General features: G+C 54.7%; 3 protein-coding genes across 3 annotated transcripts; 2 read left to right on the forward strand and 1 right to left on the reverse strand.

Annotated features, from left to right (window-relative positions):
• Positions 1-12,485: 12,485 nt before the first annotated feature.
• MIND_01208700 (uncharacterized protein) lies at positions 12,486-13,331 on the reverse strand (the record flags this gene model as incomplete). The annotated part of the gene is made up of 1 exon (XM_037368595.1): positions 12,486-13,331. The coding sequence occupies one exon, from the start codon at positions 13,329-13,331 to the stop codon at positions 12,486-12,488; it is 846 nt and encodes a 281-aa protein (XP_037215521.1).
• Positions 13,332-14,659: 1,328 nt separating this feature from the next.
• MIND_01208800 (uncharacterized protein) lies at positions 14,660-16,060 on the forward strand (the record flags this gene model as incomplete). The annotated part of the gene is made up of 2 exons (XM_037368596.1): positions 14,660-15,533; positions 15,582-16,060. The coding sequence occupies 2 exons, from the start codon at positions 14,660-14,662 to the stop codon at positions 16,058-16,060; spliced, it is 1,353 nt and encodes a 450-aa protein (XP_037215522.1).
• Positions 16,061-20,218: 4,158 nt separating this feature from the next.
• MIND_01208900 (MYND-type domain-containing protein) lies at positions 20,219-22,418 on the forward strand (the record flags this gene model as incomplete). Its single annotated transcript, XM_037368597.1, has 4 exons — positions 20,219-20,293; positions 20,340-21,650; positions 21,707-21,851; positions 21,901-22,418. Exons 1-4 carry the CDS (start codon positions 20,234-20,236, stop codon positions 22,416-22,418), a joined length of 2,034 nt encoding a protein of 677 aa, XP_037215523.1. The 5' UTR covers positions 20,219-20,233.
• Between the last annotated feature and the right edge of the window lie 18 nt (positions 22,419-22,436).

Here is a 22,436-nt window from a genome sequence, read left to right on the forward strand (position 1 = left end):
AGACGAATTCGTACGAGCGCTGGTTGCAGGGGCGCGCGGGGCGCGCGCTCCTGCGAAAGGATGAGAAGGACGGAAAGACATGAGAGTGTGCCAAGGTTGGAAAGACAGCTAGACAAACATGTACAACGCATCGTGTGTCTTTATACACGTTGATTAAGTGAGCCCGATGGATCTGGGCTCTTGCGACGCAGATGCGTTTATGTAAATGTAAGAATAACAAAAAAAAAAAACGAAAACAGAGATCACTCAATCATTGAGCCGGGCTTCGGCAGGGTTGGCGCATAAAATGACCCAAGATACGCCCATGCTCGAGTGTTTCCCCTCCTTATTTGAGCTCCGAGTGGCAAGGCAACAGCCCCGTCGAGGTGCGGCTAATTCTTTTCCTTTTTTCCTCGAATCCGCATCTCACTGGCAGTGTTAGCTTCAGGAAACTGCAACACCAGCCAGCACCCACCTTGTACGTTGGTCAACGCTAAGTGTGGCGAGCTCGCTGATACCGTCTAGACATTCAACTCTTTCATCTTACCATGGCGCGCACGCATACATCGCCAAACCAGCCTCATGTGAGGTCCAGAAAGCAAAAGCCGCGCATTCCCAAAGACCAGGTGAAGAACGAGCGACTATGGGCGGAGGGCTCGCGCGAGACAATCTTGAACAAGTACCTCGCCGAGTGGAGGGAGTGCAACGGCGACACAGTCAAGCGCTACAATGTACTCCAACGTGCGGTGGGCGAATACTTTGGCCGCATCCACTGGGAGACCCCAGCGCATGTCGACCCCATCTTAGGCGACTATGACCCAGCGGGGGCCACCGTGTCGGACGATTTGCCGCCAGCAGTCAGGCAGGCCAAGCAAGCCTGTATCGATTGGATGACCATTGTAAGTGTATGACCGCGATTGTCACGTGTGGTGTGACTCATCACCATTTTTTAGCGCATTCGTCGTTGGCTGGATTACCGCCTCCAGAAGGAGAAACAAGAGCAACTCAAAGCGACCAGCGGCGGGTCGGCTGGCCTTGCCCTTGGGCTGGCTTTGCCGGCCAAGGGATACAAACGGCGCCGCAAGCCGGTGCAGCAGTTTCTCCACGAAAATCTCGCGCTCGTCAATGACATTGTCGCGCGGGAATGGCCTCTCGCCCAGCTTTACAACCCAGCACTCCAAGGCAAGCATCCCGGGCTGAAGTTTCGAACGGACATAGCTCAGCGTTTGCTCGACCGTTTGCCCTTAAATACGGCCGCGGAATACAAGCAGCGCGCTCAAGGGGTGAAGGACCAGGCTGTCCAGCAGTACAAGGAGTCTATCGACAAGGCAAAAGACATGTCGCCAGCCTCACGCCACGAGTATGTTGCGTCATTTCATGCCCGTACTTCAACTGACTTCCCAAGGGCACTCTCTCAAGTGGTACAAAAGATCGGGCCAGTGTTGTCAGAACTCGGTGATACGAGTGGCTGTCATGTCACCCTGTTTGTGGGTGGACCTCAACCAGAATTCGGTGGCGACATCAGTGTTCATCAGTGAGTCCACCTACATTATCATATCTTTTTGTTAAACCTACCCGACTTTCAGAATATCTTACGGTCGCAACCTTACCCCAGAAAGGCAACACTGGGCGCAATGGGACCCCGTCAGGTTTCGCCAGGTCATGGATTTTTTTGTCGAGTTTTTGCAAACAGCGTATAGTACGTTATGAGTTTCACAATTGACTTCATCTGACGTTGTTTTTGCAGCTGCAGAAGATTGTGCTAATGCTGCGCTCGAGCCATCCCGGTGTATTCCAAAGAAAGATAACTCGGTGCCTCGCGCAATTGGCACGGCAACCAGATTCACATTACCGCCCCCTGCTTCCAACGCATTCGATCCCTGGGACGATTTGGACAAGATGGCGGAGGACGAGCAACCGCAAGCCTTCCCCGAGCCAGCTTCTCGAACACCCTTGTCGCTATCAACCGCACCAAACGCGCCACCTGCCCCTAGTACCGACGAAATCATGACTGATTTTGACTGGACGGCAATGGGTTCGCTGGAATCAACGATGTCGGCCTTGAACTTAGCGCAATATTCCGCAAGCGTCGAGCATTCAGGCGAGAAGCCACTTTACTTTGGAGTTCCAATCGGGCTTGGCGCGGGCACGGGTCAAGGTCAAGACGCCGGAGCCCCATCAGGTCTAGACGGCCCATCAGGTCTGGGCATGGGCGGCGGTCTGGGCATGAGTCTCGGTCCGGGCTTCGAAATATTCGACTCGATGATCCCATTCGGAGACTCTGACGACTCCGACACACCCCCACCCCTGTTACCGATACCGTCATGGCGTCCCCCTCCTTCGGGGCCCTTGCCTGACGCTAGACCGCCATCTACTGCCTTCGACCCCACACGGCGCCCCCCTCTTTTCTTCCCTTCACCTGACAATAGCCCGCCGTCCACCGCTACCGCGACTCCACCACCTTGGATGCCATACAGCTCCACCGCCGACCCGGACCCCGCATGGCGTCCCCCTCTTTTCTTCCCCTCGCCTGACGCCACTCCACCATCCACCTGGTCGATGATCAACAACAACGTCGATAATCAAAATTCGCGCACATATGTGGCGGGTCAGGCATCTGGGAATCCTCTACCGAACACTATGCCAAGTTTCATACAGTGGCAGGCCTCTGAGACTCCAGCATCGTTCAACAAGGCTCTTACACACAGGGATGCCACGCCAACAGATTTTCACAGCTCGCTCGTCGCCGTCTCCAAGCTCGAATCATCTGGCAACTATTCCTTCGACGCCAACTTCCTCTATCCCTTTTATTCCTATTTCTTCTACTACCGGTTTCATCTCGACGAACGTTTCGGCCACAAATTCGCTGTTGCCAAATATCTCCACTTCCGTTCCAACTACTGCGGCGAGTTCCAATTCGTCATTGACTGCACCGTTTCCCACACTGGTCCCACCGCCGACTACGGCGAACCTTCCTTCGGTACCTCCGACTACGTTTGCCACTGCTCCCCCCAATCTGCCTTCGACCCCATCGCCTCCCACGGCAGCGCCAATTGTCGTGGTCCCGGAGCGTCAGAAAAACAACAAGCAAAAGAAAAACAAGCCTGCTTCGGTCTCCGAAACAGCTGGGGCAGCTCCTCGACGTAGCTTGCGGCTAACAGTGGACGAGGGTGTGATGACGAGGATGCCTTGCCCTCCGAATGCGCCGGAATGGCTGAAGAAGCTTGATGGGCTTTTTACGGACGACCTTGGCTACCATTTCAACGCCATAATCAACGCGTGGATTCGGATGGAAAGGGCGTCACTGTTTGTCAACTCGCCACACACCCTCCCTGTCCAGAATCAACCGACTTTGGCTGCCAAGTGGTCGGACAAGCGTGGGGGGAAGATACCCAAAATGACTGGCAAAAAACTGGCGACGTTTGTCCAGACCTGGACGGATTGGTGGGATGGTCTTCAGCCATCGTGGCGCCGTCGTGGCGCAAACAATATCTGGTTGATGGACACACATTATGGTGGGGGTGGTAAGGAATGGGGACAACTTTATACGTGGGGTGAGAATGGTGTTTGGCCTCTCATTGCGACTTTATACTTCTGGGGCGTGGCTATCGACCATGAAGGTAGCGCGGGAGAAGGATGGCGTGCAGCGGCCATGGACGTAGCTTGGATGTTGGAAGGAATGGCCGTTTATTACGAAAAGTTCAAGGATTGGCGCAAGGTCGTCCAACGCTTACCCATACCCTAGTTAGAGTTGTCGTGTCGTTTTCGTTGTCGTGTCGTTTTCGTATTAGTAAAAAATGTCATACTTGCTTATTCACACACTGATGACGGACTTGGAGTTTTTCTGGTTTTGAGTAAGGAAACAGCTTGACTTGTAGACAGTTTGTATAGACTTTGAGACTGAAAAGACTTGCACTTCTAACTTCACGCACTGCTCGGCCGACACGTCCGAAACGCCGCCGTTGCTTACTTGTTGTCCGGAGATCCGCCCGAACTCCTCAGCCATCCCCGACGTTGCTGGGAATGTAGCTGAGCTGCCCGAAAGCTCCCGCTCATCACCCGATACCACCCGACAAACCCTCCCTGACCAGAAACGCTTCTGACCCAAATGCTGGACCTGGCGACCCCGTTGCTGGTCCACTGCCCATGTACACTGCCCATCCGGGACTACCCCAATGCTACCCGATATGACCCAAGCGGCCAGTGCAGATTCTCTGCGCGACCAAACCCCAGCCTGAGACTGCCGCTGCGGGTGCAGAGGCTCCCCAAAATGCTTCTGACCCAAGCGCTGCCCAGCCAAATGCTGGCATCGCCCCGCCCCAATTCGGTCCTGGTCGACACCCTGTCCGGGATTACCCGACATGACCCGATTTGACCCCCAATGGCCATTCATGCCAGAAATTATCTGCGCGAGTGAACGCCCGCCTGACGCTGCGGTGGACTGACGCCCGATGGCCATCGCTCATCCGCCCGACATGCCAAGGCCTGGTCCCGCCCTCCGCCCCGACGCGACATTGCCACCGATCACAATTGGAGATTACATCTGCGGCACTGCCGCGGCATCATTACCAAGAGCGCCGCCAGTGTTCAACCTGAGACATTGTAATGATTGTGCCGAGAGGCCGTCGGAGAGGTCACGCAAAACAAAACTGTTCATAGTGCATGTAGCAGCTTGTGGGAATGTCAAAGTGTTAAATTAGAGGAGAACTCCATCCCCTGGAGGTCTATATGGAAGCCAGTAAAATCTAGAAGATATTTTAAGCGCCGATTAAAAGCCAGCCTGCCGCGAGCTTTTTGCCGCGTTTGATGTAATCATAGATTACCCGATTTTGCACCGTTTTGCCGGAGATGTATCAGATGCTAAGTCAAATCAATCTGGCCGCCGCCAATGGCCAATGCAATAAGACCACCTGTTGGGACCAGAAAAATGCGATGTTTAGATCTAGCATACATGTTGTGCAAGCACTGAAGAGCATCCACAATGCCAGCGAAAATTATGCTGATGCCAGAGCAAGCCGAGCCTGATGCCAGAGCAAGCCGACCAGCGAATGGTGCCGCCAAACAAACACAATGTTGGCTTGGTCAGCAACGAGGAAAACTCACCCATCAACCATCACTAGGTATTTTCTGAGACCCCCCCCCTTGCCCTCCTTGCGCATGCCCAAACAGGAAGTGACTGCGCCGTAAACGAACATTGCCGACATCAAAATGGCCTCCCAAAAGGGAATCCCCAGTTGGACGACCGTCAATTGACGCACATTAGTCTGAAGGCCTCACCTCAATTGACGTGGTCTTTAGTCTAATTCTTACAGTAACGGCTCACGCCCGCAGTGTTCTGCACTGGACCAACAGCCTGAGCGCGGGCCGCGTTGAGAGCGCGCATAGCAATTCCGTCGAGGAACGGGCGTATGGTCGATGGGCCCAATGCGGGGGCTGAGGACGGAACAAGGAGGGTAAATGACTGCAGGCTTGGGAGTGCATTAAGGCGGGAAATGGCCAGGGCGCACTGTCGTGCATCGTCGCGATCCATGTCGGACACCGCCGTGACTGTGAGATTTCGCAGGAAATCAAGCTGGGAGTCCAAGACGGCCCGAAAGGAGGCAATCTTTGCATCGGTTAAGACCAGGTTGACGACGTTGGGCACCGATGTGTTGAGGCCGAGAAATTCGTCGAGTTCTGTCAACCGGAGAGTCGTGAGGGCAGGCAAGAAGAGATGCGGCAGGATGACACTGCTGCGGCGTCCCCGGAGCGAGAGGATAGTGAGCCGAGGTAAGGGCATAGCGCTGTGAACTTGCAGGATGCGTGCTGACTGGAGTGCCGTGCGGTCTGAAAGTGGAGGGAGCGTCAGGTCCTCCAGCGCAGTCAACTCAGCCAGAAGGGGGAAAAGCTCGAGGGAGTGGGCCGTACGATGGATCGCGAGTTTTCGCAACTGGCGGATGGGAAATGCGAATTGAATCAGGTGGCTTGGCTCGGCGATAGACAGCTCGCGTAGACGAGGTGCGTTTTGAAACATGGGATATGGAGGCATGTCTGCTGAGGACTGGATCCAGACATCAAGTGTAAGCTTCTCCAGATGCGGGAGAGCGAACGGGGTGTCGAAGGTTAAGATATCAAACGCCAAACCTTGAGAGCGCCCTCTGATAGACATAGACAGATCGGCTTCAACCCATTGGCGAGCAGATTCGAAAACGCAATGAGGGAGTACTTCGCCATCGTATTCCTCCGGAAGGGTTAATTTGATTGGCAGTCCTTGTGCGCGCTGGAGGAAGTGTCCAGACAATGTGTCGGCCTCTCCAGTGTCACGAATGAAGTAGCAGATATTCGCCCACAGTCTCGGGTCAGCGATTGCGACATTTCGCCACCGCTGGCAGACAGCAGTAATCGATAGCAATATTCGAGTGATTTCGCTTCCAGAACACGAGGACATAGTTGCCATGAAAAGACGACAGAGGATTTCAGTGGGGAGAGTGTGGATAGGATAGACGACGGTCGACAAGTCTACCCGGATTGCATGGAGACGGTCTTCAAGGCCCGCTAGATGCGTCCTGAGCACCTGTACACGGGGTTTTTTTTAAAAAAGCCTTCTCATTACCAGTGTTAATGTTTTTAAAAAATGCCTCTAATTTATGCCCCTGCCAAAAGGCGGGTTTTATATAGGGAAATGAGAGATCAAAAAAAGGTTGAAAAGGTTGAAAAGCCTTGTCAGGGTGGGCAGTGTGGTAGCTATAAGGCCCCAGACCTGACGTGTGGAAAATTCCTTAAGTATGGGGAAAATACTGAGTAGGGGAAAGGCTAAAAAAGACGAAAAAAATTATTGATGCCAAGGTGCCAAGAAAGATATGGAGTTTGACAGCGTGGATTTCATTAAAATGAGGGGAAGACTTGTAAATCACTGATGTTTTTTAAAAATGTTAATATTCTAATTACAAGAGATGTTTTTAAAAAAAACCCCGTATACGCCTGTCCTGAGGCGGCGTATCTCTGCGGTAATTCCGTCTGCTTCTTCCCTGAGCCGTGTTACATCGGAGCGGGTCAACGTGTTTTCGCCCAGGCTAGCGTGAGGTTGGCGGAGGAGCGAGAGTGCTGTGGCGGCCTCCTTGTAATTCATGTGCAAGAGATGCCCTAGGCAAGCGTTGCCGATGAAAGTCTGGTCGATGAAAAAGATGTCACACGTCACCACACGTCACCGCCTTTCCTCTCGATCCTATCCCCTCCGCCCTGGCTCAGCGAAATCAGACAATCCGGGCAAGACACCTATCGCGAAACTGCACCGCCAAAGTAGAGCTTGCGATTTGGTTGATGGAGGAAGAGATGTGGAACGCTCTTGAAGGCAAGAAGGGCCCGGGAAGCCAAGAGGAGCTGGCTGCTGGATAGTAGATACCGAGGTGCGTTCCGACGGCCATTGCTCTCCCCTCCTGACGCTTTCTGCATAGCACTCGGACGTGCCCTCCGATTTGCTACAACGGCTTCTCTACCCGACTGCCGTGGCACCACTTTTCCATTCTCGAGTTCTGAGATGACGAGCACATGGCTCCGACCACACTCCAGCGAGCATCTGCTCACAATGACAGCTACTTTGCGACGGAGGCTGAGTGCCACGGGCTGGACGGGCGGGCATAGCTATAGAAGGCTAGGAATCAGAGCTGAAGGTGCGTTTTCCTTGCCGTTCGTGCTCGTTGTGGGTCTTGGACGCTATCGGAAGGGGCTTGCTCTTCCTGCGTGCAATATAGCTACAGCGTCATTTTTCCGTTCCCAGCACGTGTATCTTTTCTCAACTTCGTTCCTTGCGTGCGTTGACTCCACAAACTCGTACGATACTTTTACCCACTGTCATTTGCAGTGCAGTCTTTGACTTCCGACCGACTTAAAACTGGAACGCTGCCACTGGTCACTCTTTCCTCCCCGTCAAGCGCGTCCACATATCATGCTCGACCGCGTCGCGCCACAAACGAGGAGAAATGGAGCAGGTCCAGTATGACGAAGAAGGGATGAACGAGCTCGAGAACAAGACAGTCAAATGGCGGCGGGATAGACGGGCACGACTCAACGAACACGGATGCAATTCGGGAACGACGCCGGCTGAGAGTTGAGGTGCTGAGATCGTGGGGAAACGATATGGATTAAGTATATTACTGGTATTCCGCATATTGGCAGTCAACGGTAGCAGCGAGGAGTTGCTGTGCTTCCGATTCAGTCCCTTTGAAGCAGCACTATCGCGCTTATCACCGTGTTGAGCCCCAGCAGCAGAAAGAGGGCGGGAGATGTGGACAGCGTGAAGATGAAGAGGAGGACAAGCTCGCAAACGAGGGTACCAAATGAAGGGAGAGCAGATGACCGTGCGCAAGGGAGATGAATGCTCATTGGGGACGTCGTGTGTTGAGCCAGAAGAGGTTATGAGACGTCAGGAAGGCCTATCGGCCAAATCAGCAACGTTTGCATCAAAACGCGGCTTCGACAGCGTTTCATAGCGCGCACATCATTAACGCCTTGAGAGCAGGCCTTTATAATACGACGAGGACGTTTTGGGGGCCAGTAGATGGAGAAAGGCCGCATTGTGTGATGCAGGAGGAGGGCGACATTGGCGACATCTAGAATGACGCAGGAGGATCGTTCTGGCGCAGCGGCGGGTGATTGACCGAAGGGAGGTGAGGCGCGGGAAGCTATTTGTTGGGTTGTTAAGGGCCACCGAGGGCAGTTATTGGTGCGGGTGGCGATTGGGCCATTTTCGACAAACGATGGCAGCGGTAACCAGCCGGTATTTCATCGTTGACAAGGGCAGATATAGTCATAGTGCAAGGAGAAGGTCGTTTCGGGATGAGGGAAGTGGAGAGAATACGGCGCTGGTGGCACATTTGACGAGTTCTGCGAGAAATGAGCGTGACAATCCGGAAAGCTGGCCAAAGAGCGCACTTTAAAGCTTCCATATTGTGGTGGAGAGTCGCTTTCAGGTCTACGTCGAGTGTGAAGACATATGGACTGCCTTCGCCCAACGTGCGAGTCGTTCAACTTGAGTCGGTCGTGGCCATTCAAGCCAAAATGACCGGATTCCGGCGCGGCAAGGCTCCACCAGCTACGTGTGCGACTGCGCAAAGCCGTCCTTGAGAGTGGTGTACGCGAAGAGGTGTGTATGTGGAGGCTGAAGGCGGAGGAGATTTCTGCTGCGAAAAAGCAATCCGGGTGAGTAAGTATAGCTTTTCAGACAACGGATAACGCACCATTGAAAGCACCAACAGCTCAGGATAGCATCCCATACGTCCCCGGTACAGCACCCCCCAAACACAGGCTCTCTTCGCCTCCGCCAGCCCCACTTACCCGCCTCCCGTCGTCGTCATTAGCAGCGGTGGTACATCATCGACAATGAGGCTCTGGCATAGCCCCTTCACGAGCTCGTCCAAGGGCAGTGCAGTGGAGAGGAATAGACCGCATACTGCGCGCCGCGCGTTTGTGACTGGGCGGTTGACATGAAGAGAAGAAGAAGAAGTCGATTTCCTTTTTCGGCCAGACGATGGTTGTTCCCAATTGCCACCATCTACGAAGTTTCGAGGCATCCACACTTGAAGTTCACGGAATATGGTACGTCCTCGTGGATGGCGATCTCATAAGCCTAGTCGCGACGTCGGCCCGGACGGGGGACGCTTGCGGCTTGCTTATCGCTCCTTTGGACAATTTGTCGTCCTTACCCATGCTTTACAGCGCGGCAACATATCAACACACCTGCTGCTGCCAGTGAGGACAGAAATATCATTCAACGCCGGCCCGGCATTACTCATACCCCGATTCTTGGCGCACGTATGGACCACGTCGGGTACACGTCTGGGATATGGAGCTCAGGCTGCCAGTGTGTGACCCGTGCAAAGGTATAAAATCATCTTCCCTTGCCTTTTCCCCTTGTCCGCTCACCCACACGTCAACACACACTCCTGCCCGCTTGCACTATCAGCACCGGTATGTCGCCCCTCTTATTTGTGCCGAATTACGTTGACTCTGCTGCTCAGCCCATGGGAGCCATGCCTTTGCAAATGACGGCAAATTTGGTGCGTCATACTGTAATTCTGGCCTAAACCCCGACTTATTCGCTTCCCCGGGACCTCTGGCCGAACTGCAGGCTCTTTCTGCCAGGCCGTGTGCTCGCGCGCGACTCTGTAGTCCGGCCAGCGCTGCCAACTCCCAGGTGCATCCGTAAAGTCATGAGAGCGCATCAAGCGATGCTGCTGTTTACGGACGCTTTGGGGGTTGCGGCGCTGACCGGAGTGGAGAGTCCTGCCCGTGCAGAAGGTCTGGTGGACAAGCCTGGTGCAGACGAGCTTGCGTTGCACATGGGTTCCGCGGCCCGCCGATTCCTAACCCGCAGAATATCATGTTGTCCCCCCATCGCCACCATCCAACGTCGACTAGGGCGGTTTCATTGCTTGAAGGGGCTGTAATGGCCCCTTCCGTGGGTCGCATACCTCGTCTCCTCGGCGGCCTTTCTCGCGTCAACACTCGGAACATTGGTAATAATGATTACTTTTACAACTGCGAATCTCCCTTAGCATCCCCTTCCTCCGCACACACAGCAGCGGCTAGCCTGCTCGCCGCCGCCGCATCCATCCACCACAGACTGTCAACTTCCAAGCCACCAGGCGGATCACGCTTGAGCACCGGGTGGTCTTATTGCATGTCAGTTGCAAAACGGGGGATAGCATAAGTATACTACTCACCCCAAAGCATTGTGTAGCACTGTTTTGCTGCTGCGTTCATGTATCCGATTGGGGCCATCGTAAAGCCGTGCAGCTGGTCGTCACAAGGTGAGATAGACATCCCCCGGCAGGGTTACAAAGCGCTTACTTTCAGCTGTGCCATGAATCCGCGCAGCGCACCGAAAGAGTCCATGAGCACTTGGGGCAGTGCGTTCAAGTCGCGCAGCTCGATCCCACGTGACGACCAGTAGATCACGTTCCGGTTCTCCGGAGCCCGTGCTATCCTACGAGGGAGTAGCCGTCAGAGAAAAGATTTCGGTCGTTGGAACGAGGAACACGCCTGTAGAGCTTTGCCAGGAATCCCGCCTCTTCTATCCACAATTGCCATGCTGGAGTAATTTCCGTAAGATGCGGAGAAGGACTGGGGGGTAAAAGGTCGAGAGGCGCCAGCGTTGGAATCAGAGGCGACATTGCGGCAGCGGGGAGGAGATGAGTTGGTAAACTACAAAAATGTTAAAGGTTGTCTGAGGTATATTGATGGACACACTTTGATTCGGAAGAGGCCCAGCTCGGACTGATTGTAGTACTTGACAGCGTTTTTCGAGAGGAACAAGCAGAAGACGGGGTTGGGGACGACGCGGGACGCTGGGAGACGCGCCTCCTTGGTTTCGGTCCTGACTGCGTACGAAAGTGTGGGCGGACATCAAGCCAGTCGGCAAGACTCGACGCTGCGGTCAGCGAAGGGTGGACTTGGATCATCAGAGAGCGTTAAATACGAATGGCCAAGCCACGCACCCCACTCTTCCCCGCGCGCGCCCCCGTTTGTGCGTATTGTCTTGAATGTGAAGTGATATTGCTGTAGAACTGAGACGAACGCCAAGGATTCCGCAAGCAAGACGCACCTGCATGGTGCGGGTGAACGATGCTGACAGGATTGGACTTGATAGGTAGAGCGGTGGGTCAAGCTGCAAGACCTCGGATGTAAAGCGCCCGGAATTGGGTATGATAATGGCCGCGTGCGTTCCGTCCGTGGTTCTCCCCCATGCAATGAGCTCGCTCACACGCGGGTCCTCGCTGGTCATTAGTCTAAGGAATAGCATCAGTAACAGAGTTTACGTTCTCAAGATAACGCGCCTGTATATGTTCGTCATGAACGACTTCGCTCTTGGTTTGCCCCCAAGTACAGCCATGCGAGCGAGTGAGAGAGGAGGAAGACGTCGAAGTCGCTATTTATGTGCTTCCGCATCGCAACGTGCCCCCGAGACGCCTCGAGGCAGCCACTGGCAGGCATCAGCCCGGTGCGGCAAGTCAGCGTCTTCTGGCATCCATAAATCTAATCGCGCCGACGGCAGGGGCACAAAGCCTCAAATCTTGAAGTCCAATATTTCCGTGGTAGTGGTTCCGGGGAAAGAGGGTCACAGCCGGCGGCCTGAGCGCCGGGTGAAACGTGTCACCCCGCCTATGCCAAGCGACCGCCAGGACGCGAGTCACGTGTACGCACTTATCGATCCCAATTCTGAATTCATCGATGCTGCCAAGCATATGTTCTGACTCGTGTGCTGGAGTGGTTGACATGAATATCATTGAATGTCTAGATCTGCTTCAGCATCAGCTCCGAGTCGTTAAAACAACTAGGAATGCGGGACATCAATATCTAGGAATCTTAGTGGTCGCAAACACAAACCACCTCCAACAGTCACTGCTGGGTCCCAGCCGTCTCCGTCTCCACCACGTTTCCCAAGCGCCTGTATATCGCGTTCGACGCGATATCGTCGAGGAAGTTGAAGAGAGGCCATGATGATAATTCCTGCTTTAGACATGAATAATTCAGACATCAGGGACGCAGAATATGCATGAGGCAAAGGTAGGGCGAAGGAGAGTGCCAGATATGGGGAAACAGCAGTGGCGGAGGAGGGATGGTATGGTGACATTTGAAACAGGACGGAGGTGCTTGTTGGCGCGCGAAAGTCTGCGCACAGAAGAAGTTGTATTCGGTAAACATTTGGCGGCAGAGAAAGGGAATGAAAAAAGGAGAGGAGATCTGAGGGTCGAGACCGCTGTGGAAGCGAAACAGGTCGTGCCACTATCTTCCGCGATAGCGGCGGTCGATTTCAGCAGCTTCAGGTGCCGATATCGTTTTTCCGGATGGTATTTATCCTGCTTGAGCTGGTGTTGAGCTCCGGCAGCAAAAACGGGGCGGGAGATGTTGACAGTATGAGGGTGCCGAGGAAGGGGACGACGAGCTCGCAAACGGAGCGGCCGAATGAGGAGAGAGCAGATGGCCGTCATAAATGAGGATGAATGCTCGTGTGGAAGCCGTAGTTTGAGCCGTAAAAGATTGCGCGCCATGACAAACCCGTATTGGCTACAGCAGCGACTTGTGCACAAAAAGGTAGCGAGGACCGTGGCCTGTGGACCGCAGATCGTCTCTGCGGGAGGCGATACCCTCCAAGATACGATGGGGGACTCGTTTGACAGCCAGCGGACGACCAACGGCTTCGTCATAGCATGCGTGAGGAGGAGGACATTGGCAAGATCAAAAGCCAGGGGAGTAAATCCGTCTGGCGCAGCGGCGGGTAAGTCAACAAAGTGAAGGGCAGTGCGGGAAGCCGTTTGGTGAGGTATAGAGGGCCATCGAAGAAATTTATCGGTGCAAGAGGGGATTCGCGCCATATTCGGCGACAAACAATGACAACGGCCTCCAGCCCGCAATTAATCGTTGACAATGGCAGTTATGGATGTCGGAGAGAGGAGATGGTCGTTTTGGGATGAGGAAAGCGCAAAGAATAAGGCGCTGGTGGCGCATTTGACGAGTTCTGCAAGATATGAGCTTGACAATTCGGAAAGCTGGCCTAAGAACGCACCGTGAAAGCCTCCATACTGTGGTAGAGAGTCGCCTTCAGGCCTACTTCGAGTTTGAAGACATATAGACGGCTTTCGTCCAACATGCGAGTCGTGGTCAGTCGGGTCGGTCGTGGTCATTCAAGCCAAAACGGCCAAGTTTCAGCTTTGCATTGTCCCGCCGTCTACACATGGGCCCGCGCGAAGCTGTACTTTCGGGTGGCACATATGCGAAGAGGCGTGTGTGAGGCTGAAGGCGGAGGGGATTTCTGCTGCGAAAAAGGAATCTGAGTGAGTAAGTGTACCTTTTCAGACAACGGATTACGCACCATTGAGAGCACCAACAGCTCACCATAGCATCCCATACGCCCCAGTAATGCACGGCAAACACTTCTCCCCGCCCCTGCCAGCCCCACTCACCCGCCTCCCGTCGTCGTCCTTAGCAGCGGTGGCACATCATCGACAATGAGGCTCTGGCATAGCCCCTTCACGAGCTCGTCCAAGGGCAGTGTGGCGGGCAGGAGTCGACCGCGTACAACGCGCTGTGTGTCGTTGGCCGGATGGACATGGAGGGAGAAGAGAAGATGTCAATTTCCTTTTTCGGCCAGACGGTGGTTGTTCCCGATCGCCACCATCCACCGCGTGCGGACACTGAGTTCTACGCGTTTATCGCACTCGGACGATGGAATGGCTTCCTGTGGGGCATTTCTTACTCCGCTGTCTCAATTTCTAGCTTTGGCAGCAACAACAAACTCAAGTGCTTGCTTCTGGGTCAGGCTCGTCAGCGCATCTGAATCGACTCTTGCTGCACGTTTGCGCTCCAGCTCGTGCAACAATGCCTATATTCTCGGCCTCTGAGCGGCACTCTTATGTCTTTTCTATTGGTTAAATGTCAATGGGCGGCACTGCTGTGGTGACGGTCCGCGGCAACGGCAACAACGATTGCCACCTCGACCGTGACACCCTCCATGCGGCTTTCCGTCTCCCTCCCGGGCCTTTGATGGTATAGTCATTGAACTGACTCTGGCGGTGCATGGGCGCTGATGAAGGCTGCGTGAACAGCCTCCGGCACGATGGGAAAAGTGACTAACAGGACGGTGTAAAGGAAGAAGCGATGGGCGCTTTACTACTTGCGTCGCTACCACACTCACGGCTACCCGATGGTCTCTAGTCCCTCTTCGACACGCTCCCCATGCATCGGTTCTTCGCTTCCTCAAGAGCTGGTGGATATCATCGTTGAAGACATTGGCTCGGATGATAGACCGTCGCTCAAAGCCTGTTCTCTGATATCGCGCAGCTTCTGCGCTCCAGCCCAAAAGCTGCTCTTTCAGTCATTCCGACTCCTGCCCTCCTTGTATCGCAGCCTTTCCCTCGCAACGCTTGACGAGCTTCAGGCGCGCTCCCCGCATATCAGCAACCATGTCCGTCGTCTTACTATCCACTGTACCAGCTCTCGACTGGGTGAAGGGGCGCCGTGGATGGCGGAGGAGCAACTCTCACGGGTCTTACCCCGCTTCAAGCACCTGACGACGCTCATCGTGGACTCGAGGCCAGGGATCGGGGGCAATGAGGATTGGATCCGGCTGCGTTTCCCACTCTCTTGGTGGCTTCTGTCGTCGCCAACACAAACGGCCCTGTCCCGCGCCATTGCACAGCCGCAACTCACGTCGCTGACCATTCGCGGCGTCACCTTCTGGTCCGGGCTGGATCTGTGGACTGCTGTGTGCCTGCCAGGCGTGGCCCGCACGCAACTGCAGCATTTGTCATTATCCGAAGTCGATGTACAAGAATTGTGGTCCGGACTCGGCACTGAATACTTGAGTCCCAACAAACTCCGGCTCCAATCTCTTGCCCTCAAGAGCGATCATGCTAGATTTATGAGGCTAGTCCCCGGAATTGTGGACATCTCTGTCCTGCAGCACATCAAACTACACATTCAAAACATGTCCTGCGAAAAAATGGTACAGGCTGCATTTTTGCGAGATATGCGCTGTTTGGAACGTCTGACCATCGTTCTGGACGACAGCCTTTACTGTTCGTATTTTCTGCTTCATAGTGACTAATTCGATTCATAGACCTTAGCGAACAGCTGTGAGCTTGTCATCAGCGACCTTGCTGTCCTCCGAACACTCGACATTCATTTCCAACTATCCTACCATCCTAGCCGATGGATTTTTAGCGTTGTCTCTCAGGCTTCACTCACCCACCCTGGCTGCACCAGCCCACTCACCCAGTTAATTCTCGAGATCAGTGTTACTCTCGCCGACATCCAATACCCCGAAGACACCGGGAGTCTTGTCTCGACTCTCCGATATCTGGTTCCACCCTTGCGCTTGGGGGCCGATACCGGCTTCACACCGTTGCTGACCATCAGGGTCGCGCCCGACAATGTTCATTTCACTTTTGAAGAGATTAGTAGCGTGAAAGCTGACGTGCTTGAAGTCGTAGGGAATCTGGGCTTGCACACCGAAGTTGAAGTCGTTGACTATTGGAACGTGCAAGGGATGGCTCCAATAAGAGAGCCTAGAGAGGGCGGAGAATCTCAGCCTGGAGGCTGTTGACAATAGGCCACGGTCGTTCTGGATCCGGGTAGACGGCAGAGTATGTACATGATGCATGAGTGTCGACAACTTGAACAAGTCTTGAGCTTGCTTGCCGACAATGAATGAAGCAGCATACAACGTCTTCTGTTTGGCTATGCCTGACAGGGAGGCTGTACGGGTTGACGACTTGTATCCCTTCGGAACGTGGACGTGACAGAGCAAGCCTGAGATACCAAGAGGATAGGCGAGATGGAAGAACCGGAGAGCCTGAGGGAACAATAAACTGTTCAAAGTAGCAGTAAACCAGGCCCATAGGCTTGTCCGCTTTGCGCACGGATGACGAATGAGCTGGCAAAAGCGTCCTTCATCGATACGAATCGAAGGGATAAACTTGAAGCGACCCGTGTAAGCGTAGATAGCCCGAGCCCCGAAGCCGCCGGCAGATCTGTCAGCGCGGGAACAGACCATACACACTGTAGCTTCGTTTCCCCCAGCAGCGCCCGGGCCGGTACCGGAGGATCGAAGCTGGGCGAGAAGCGTTTCCCAGGCGCCTTTGCTCGAGACACCCAGCACCATAGGGAGGAACAACCGCAGAGAACGACGGTCACAGATGGCGGATCGCTCCGGTCTAGGGCGCTAGATGAAGTCCGCCAGTGCGCTGCAAAGTGGCGGTTTAGAGGGGGGAGGAAGACAGCGGTGCCGGATTCACGGCGGCGCACGCACCGTCGTCGTTGTCAGCAGTGGACCCCAAGCACAACCAGCGGTATGGACCCCTCTCTCTGTCCGTCGTGGTGTCGTGTACCAGTATGCGTTGTCGGTATGCCAGCATGCAGTGGGCGCTTTCGTCATGACAGTCGAGACGAAGATCCGTCACGGTGCCGATCATCACGTGCACCAATATCAACCTTCTTCCGACTTACCGCTATGGCCGAGCTCCCGATGCTCCCGCCAGTCGCCACCATCCTTGCGCTCTTGCGGGGCGGTGTCCCATCTCAAAACGGAGTCGCAGAGGACTTCTCGTCGACCCATGCCGCTGCTCTCCAGTTGCTTGCGGAGGCTGACCGAAAGGCTGTCTACGTCTCCGCTTCTCTTCGCACTGGGGCTCTCCGCTACCACTACAAAGCGTATCGGGCGCTCTCATCCCCGCTCTGGCGCCTGCCCCCGCGAGCTACTTGTCGAAATCTTGCGTCTCTGCCTACGATTTCCCGCCGGCGGATGGAGTCGCCGCTACCTTCTAAGAGATCTGCGCCGAAGCGAACAGCTGTTTGAGGACTATCTCAAGCTCGCCAGAGTGTGCACCTACTGGCGTAGCGTCTTGCGGAACTCTCCCCAGATCTGGAGCTGTGTCCCGCTGGATGGCTCTGAATACCCGGATTATTACGATGCATACGATCGTGTGCGCAAGCTCAGCTGGATCTTCCTGAACTTTGCTGGCCAAGCCCCCCTCGAGGTTTATTTCACGTCGGTCACAACTGGAGCGCTCGAAGCGGTCGCGTCAACGATGCCACGATGGCGGAGCGCGTCTATGGGTGCTCTGGATTACGTTAAGCTCACGAAATTCGCGCTGCTTGCAAGGGGACAGTTGACATCACTCGAGCGCCTGCGCCTCCCGTCCCAATCCTGGTCACATAGCACTCCCTTACCGCCAACCGCCCTTGAATTCCTTGTCAGCGCCACGTCCCTGAGATTTCTCTCTGTTTCGGGGCATATGCTTCCGCTGATTCCCGCCGTGGTGCTGAACTCACTCGAGGTGTTGGTATGCACGGCGAATCTCACGACGGTCTTGAACGCTCTTAAATCCATGCCGATCATTCCTCAAAGTGTCCGCTTCAGACTTGAGTACTATTGCACTCTCGAAGACACGGACGTGGCAACGCGCTTGGACAGACTGTCTAAGTCGACAATCGAATCTGGAATCCAATCCTTGACGTTTGGCGTTGGTAACTTTCTGGCCTCGCAAGCCATGGATATTTTCCAGCGCATATTTCATGTGTTGCGTTTGCCCAATTTAGCAGACCTTACCCTTATATCGACTACTTCCCAGAGTCGCATAGAGCGGGCTGGCAAGATGTGGACCGCCGACCACCACCCGCTGGCCTTCCCCTGCAGCTGGCCGCAACAGGAACTGTCGGGCATATCTCTCCGCTCCCATTGGCACCGCAGCCTCCGAGTGCTAGATATTCGCGACACACATATTGCCCTCGAGGAGCTCCTCAAGTTCATCTCTGATCTCGACATGCTGGAGCGCCTTTTCATCTCCGACCATCCCGTGCTTCCGTACCCCGTCCATGTGGTGGCCACCCCGCTCTTTGCGGCGCTCACTGCCGCCCCAATGCGGCTCCCTCATCTGACACATATCTTGCTGCACTCTATGCTCCGCTTCAGCGACACTGCCTTTCTCGCTTTCCTCGCAGCCCGTAATCCCCAGGCTGACTCCGGAGCGACGTTCGAGTGCCATGTGCGCGCGCTCCCCGGCTGCTGGCGCGAATTCGGGTTCCGCAGTCATGCAGATGTCGCGCTGCAGCCGCAGCTTGCCGCGTTGCGCAAAAACGGCAGGCTGCGGCTGTCTTGGTCATGTGAGCAGCCACGCCCTCGAATCGGAGACATTGTTGATTCGGAGGGAGTGCCGTCGGCGCTGTCGTGCGACGGCATCGGGCCGTATCACCCTGTAAGCTGGATTCCTGAGCGGGAACCCTCGAAGGCGCTGAGTATGGAGGAAAGACGGTTACTTGGGATATGGTAGTGTTTGCTTGCTGCATCTTACAAGCCAAGGCCCAGCTTAAAGTATAGTCTAATTGACATTTAACAGGACTAGTGCATCGCTTGTATCATACCGTATGTGTGATCAGTAGACAAGAATACTAGTAAACAATGAACAGAGAGTAATACTGAAAAGAGTACAAAGATGAACGCAAATGTTAAAATGCACCCACTCCTCCACATATAAACCCCCCACGATGAACGCATAGCACACGCCAGAGATGGTAGCCTCGTAAGTAGTCCAAACGTGGCAGTCTGCAAAGTCACGGTTGTCGTTAGTAAGAGATATAAGCCACATAAGTACTACTCGTATGACTTCACTGATGCGCGAAGTACTATCCACAAGAACGAACACAGGACACAACGAAAACGGACCTAAAAAGCATGTAAATGGACATAGCCGGTAACGGGTGCTACATACCAATCCGCGAGGGGTACTGCATGCACCACCGGTCATGCATTCCTTTGTTCGTCTTGCTGCGCGGATGTTCATCGTTGCCCCGTTTTGGCTTGGAACACCAGGCTGGCGCCACGCAAGTATCGTCCGCTCCTATGTAGACTAATGCTTATAGCGATAATAACGGGTAAATTGCAGGAACGTAAGAGTGAAGCGGAGACAGCATGGTGCAAATGAGTCGACGAGGAAAATCGTAGGCAGAATACAGGATGGCACAAATGATTCGATGAGGGAGATTGTAGGTATTGGGATAGGTGGGAAAGCGAGCGCTGGAAGGGAGAACGTCAATGTCAGGACTCAACGGGAATATGAAGACGGAATGGTGTCCGTCAAGGGAAGAGGGGATATCGGGCAGCAGGTGCCCTTTATATTCTCATGTTCAATGAGCGGTGACATGGACTTGAAGGAGAGCGGTCGGGGAGAGGAAAGCTCGATAACGAGTCCGAGGCGTCATGACCGCAAATGTGAAAAACTGAAAAAGTTGCGTCAGGGAGTAAAAGTGGGCGGCGTTCGGGATAACGCACTTGAAATATCTAAATGTGTCGCAGGCACCATTAACGCCGGTCGCGGAAGCGCAGGGTAGGCCATGGGCATGTCTTCTTGCGTGTGAAGGGTGGAGCGACAGGAATGGACCTGCTCTTGCGATTCAGGGGGCCAAAAACACACTCGAACAGCCAGACGCGGCGGGGAAGTGTGGAGTTATGGGTTTTGGATGCGTCAGAGCGAGCTTTGCCATGTCTGGAAAGCCGAAGAGTGGGTACAGCAGCGACGGCGCGGAGCAACGCTTCCACTCACCTTCATTCTCAGTCCTTCCAACCTCTCTTTGCTCTTCCTCGTTGAAGGTGGCTCTGTCTTCTCGGGCATGGGACGGGATCCGAAGTCCTCTCGTCGGTACCGTAGCCGCTCGATGTGGGGAAAGGAAGGAAATGTCACAGCCGTGACCGACCTTTTTTCGATCTCTTTTTCATCATTCGATGCACCCGCTGGTCGTCACGGCCAAGAACGACCTCGGGAAGCTTTCCATCCTGCACAGAGTAAGCAGTGCAATGCACAACTCTCAATGGTAACTCACCGTTTCAGGGAATCGCACTAGCCGCATGCGACCCTGAGTGCTCCGACGCCGACTACCTCAAGTTTGACCGCCTATGGATGACAGCAGACCGCACCCTGCGGAGCCGTCTCTTTCCCGTCTTCCTCGTCATATTCGACCCCGCTCGAATACCACCCGCCGCCGAAATTGAAGACCCGTCTCCGACAACGAAAAACCAGCTCCGCCACCTATTGTGGCTTCTCGCGCACAAGCCGAAGGAGCTCCCCGAGGGTGTATTCGACATCTGCGCGTTCTTCATCGCCTGGATGGACTTTCTGTACACCTTCCAAGACTTCTTGGTGCCTTTAAAGGATGTGGTCGTTCTGGGAAACAGAACGACGTTGCCGCCAAAGCCTGGGCTCCTGGTATCGCTTGTTCGATGGGGCCGGGATGTAGAGCTGAAGTGGGGGCAAAAACTAGGTTTCGATCCTGTGCGAATCAACGAAAACCTTGGCCCGACTAAGGTGTTCTGGACGTCGCCGGTCTATCTTCGGCGGCTTGTTGACGCGTGGTTATGGATCGTGGAGCAGCCCAAGCTGGATGTAATCCTCCTCTTCGACTGTATTGGCATGTTTCCGTACATTCTGGACCAAGCGCAGCTGGATGCTCTGCTCGAGGCTGCCGGAACGGTGGACAACCTAGTGCGACTCGTCAAACGACACCTGACGCTGGTGGGGGCCATTCCGCCGCAGTCGCGAATCGACGGTGCCATAGCACTCTCTTGTCGGCCCCTCGAAATTTTGGCCCAAGCCGATAAGCTACTGGTAGCGGCCAACCCAAATAATCCCATCACAGCAGTCGCCACCAGCTTGGTCTCACACCACATCTTCCCGCAGGTCATCGAGGTCCTTAACAACACCGTCCTGCATCCGAAAACAGCAGCTGTCGCGGCAGATCATCGGGACCACGAGTACTGGCTGCGAAGCTTTCGTTCTGTAATCGGGGTAACAAACATTATTGTCGGGGTCGGGCCACGCCCACTCCGAATGGCGCTCCGTCACGATATCATCCCGTTGCTACTTCGCGCCGTGCTGCACATGCATGACGGTCCACTCAAATCGAACCTCCGGCGCCTGCTCGAAATCCACATCCCATCCGGCGCTTCGTACACCAGCATGCTGCCTCTGGTCACGGAGTTGATCACAACCGTCGAAGCCTCTCCGTTAGCGCGCGTGCTGAATCACTCGGAGTATGAGCTGGCACCGGTTTGGGCCCACCTCAAGAGTAGTGCGTCGTTCTACAATGAAGTCTCCGACTCGCTCGCCCAGTCCGACAGGTTGGCTGCTTGCGATAATCCACCAGTGAATTTTTTCTCAATTGTTGCCCCCACCTTGAAATCGTCTGAACTATTGAACAGTGCGGCCGGATTGATAAGAGAGAGCGGTTCCGGCGGTGCTCAGGCTGCGCTTTCCGCATGTATTGCTCCTCCGCCTGCCAAAAAACGGATTGGCGCACGGGAGACCATCGTTCCACATGTAGCGCGACCAGGGCTGAATACGCTAGTACGTTCTGTTCCTCCACTCCGACTTTCGTGCGCCTGAAATAGCACAGAGGTCCGGGCCCTCTTCTCGAAACGCCAGCTTGCCTTGTTCCGCCTGGCACTCGACACATTCTACCGCGAGAATGCGGGCGCGTTCCACTGCATAAGCGCGGTGCACCGCCGGGCCATCGGCAAAGAGCAAGCTACGGCGGGCCACGATCCACGCGCCGTTATCATTGCGACGACCAGCTTTCTGGGGGGGAAACCAGAGTTAAACGACGTCCTGATCGAACCTGCGCTGACTAACCAGGAGCACATGCACCTTCCGAACATCGACGACTGGATCAGCCGCGCGCGGCGCAGCAACGGCCGACTTGCAATCCATGTTGTCACACTCCCGGTTGGCGTCGACCGCTACTCTCTCGTGTGTCCTCTGCGCATGAACATGTCAGTGCTGGAGGATTTTGCGCTGCGCATTGCGCACAGCGCTCCGCCGCTCGATGAGCAGACGCAGGGCAGTATTCGCACAATGCGGAGGACTTTTGCGGCTTGTGTACCGCCCTCTGAATTGTTGGTAGTCCATCAATGAAATTCAGCGCATCTGTTT

The sequence above is a fragment of the Mycena indigotica genome (genome assembly GCF_014461135.1).
Source record: "Mycena indigotica strain 171206Taipei chromosome Unknown Mind.scaff0011, whole genome shotgun sequence".
NCBI classification, from domain to species: Eukaryota; Fungi; Basidiomycota; class Agaricomycetes; order Agaricales; family Mycenaceae; genus Mycena; species Mycena indigotica.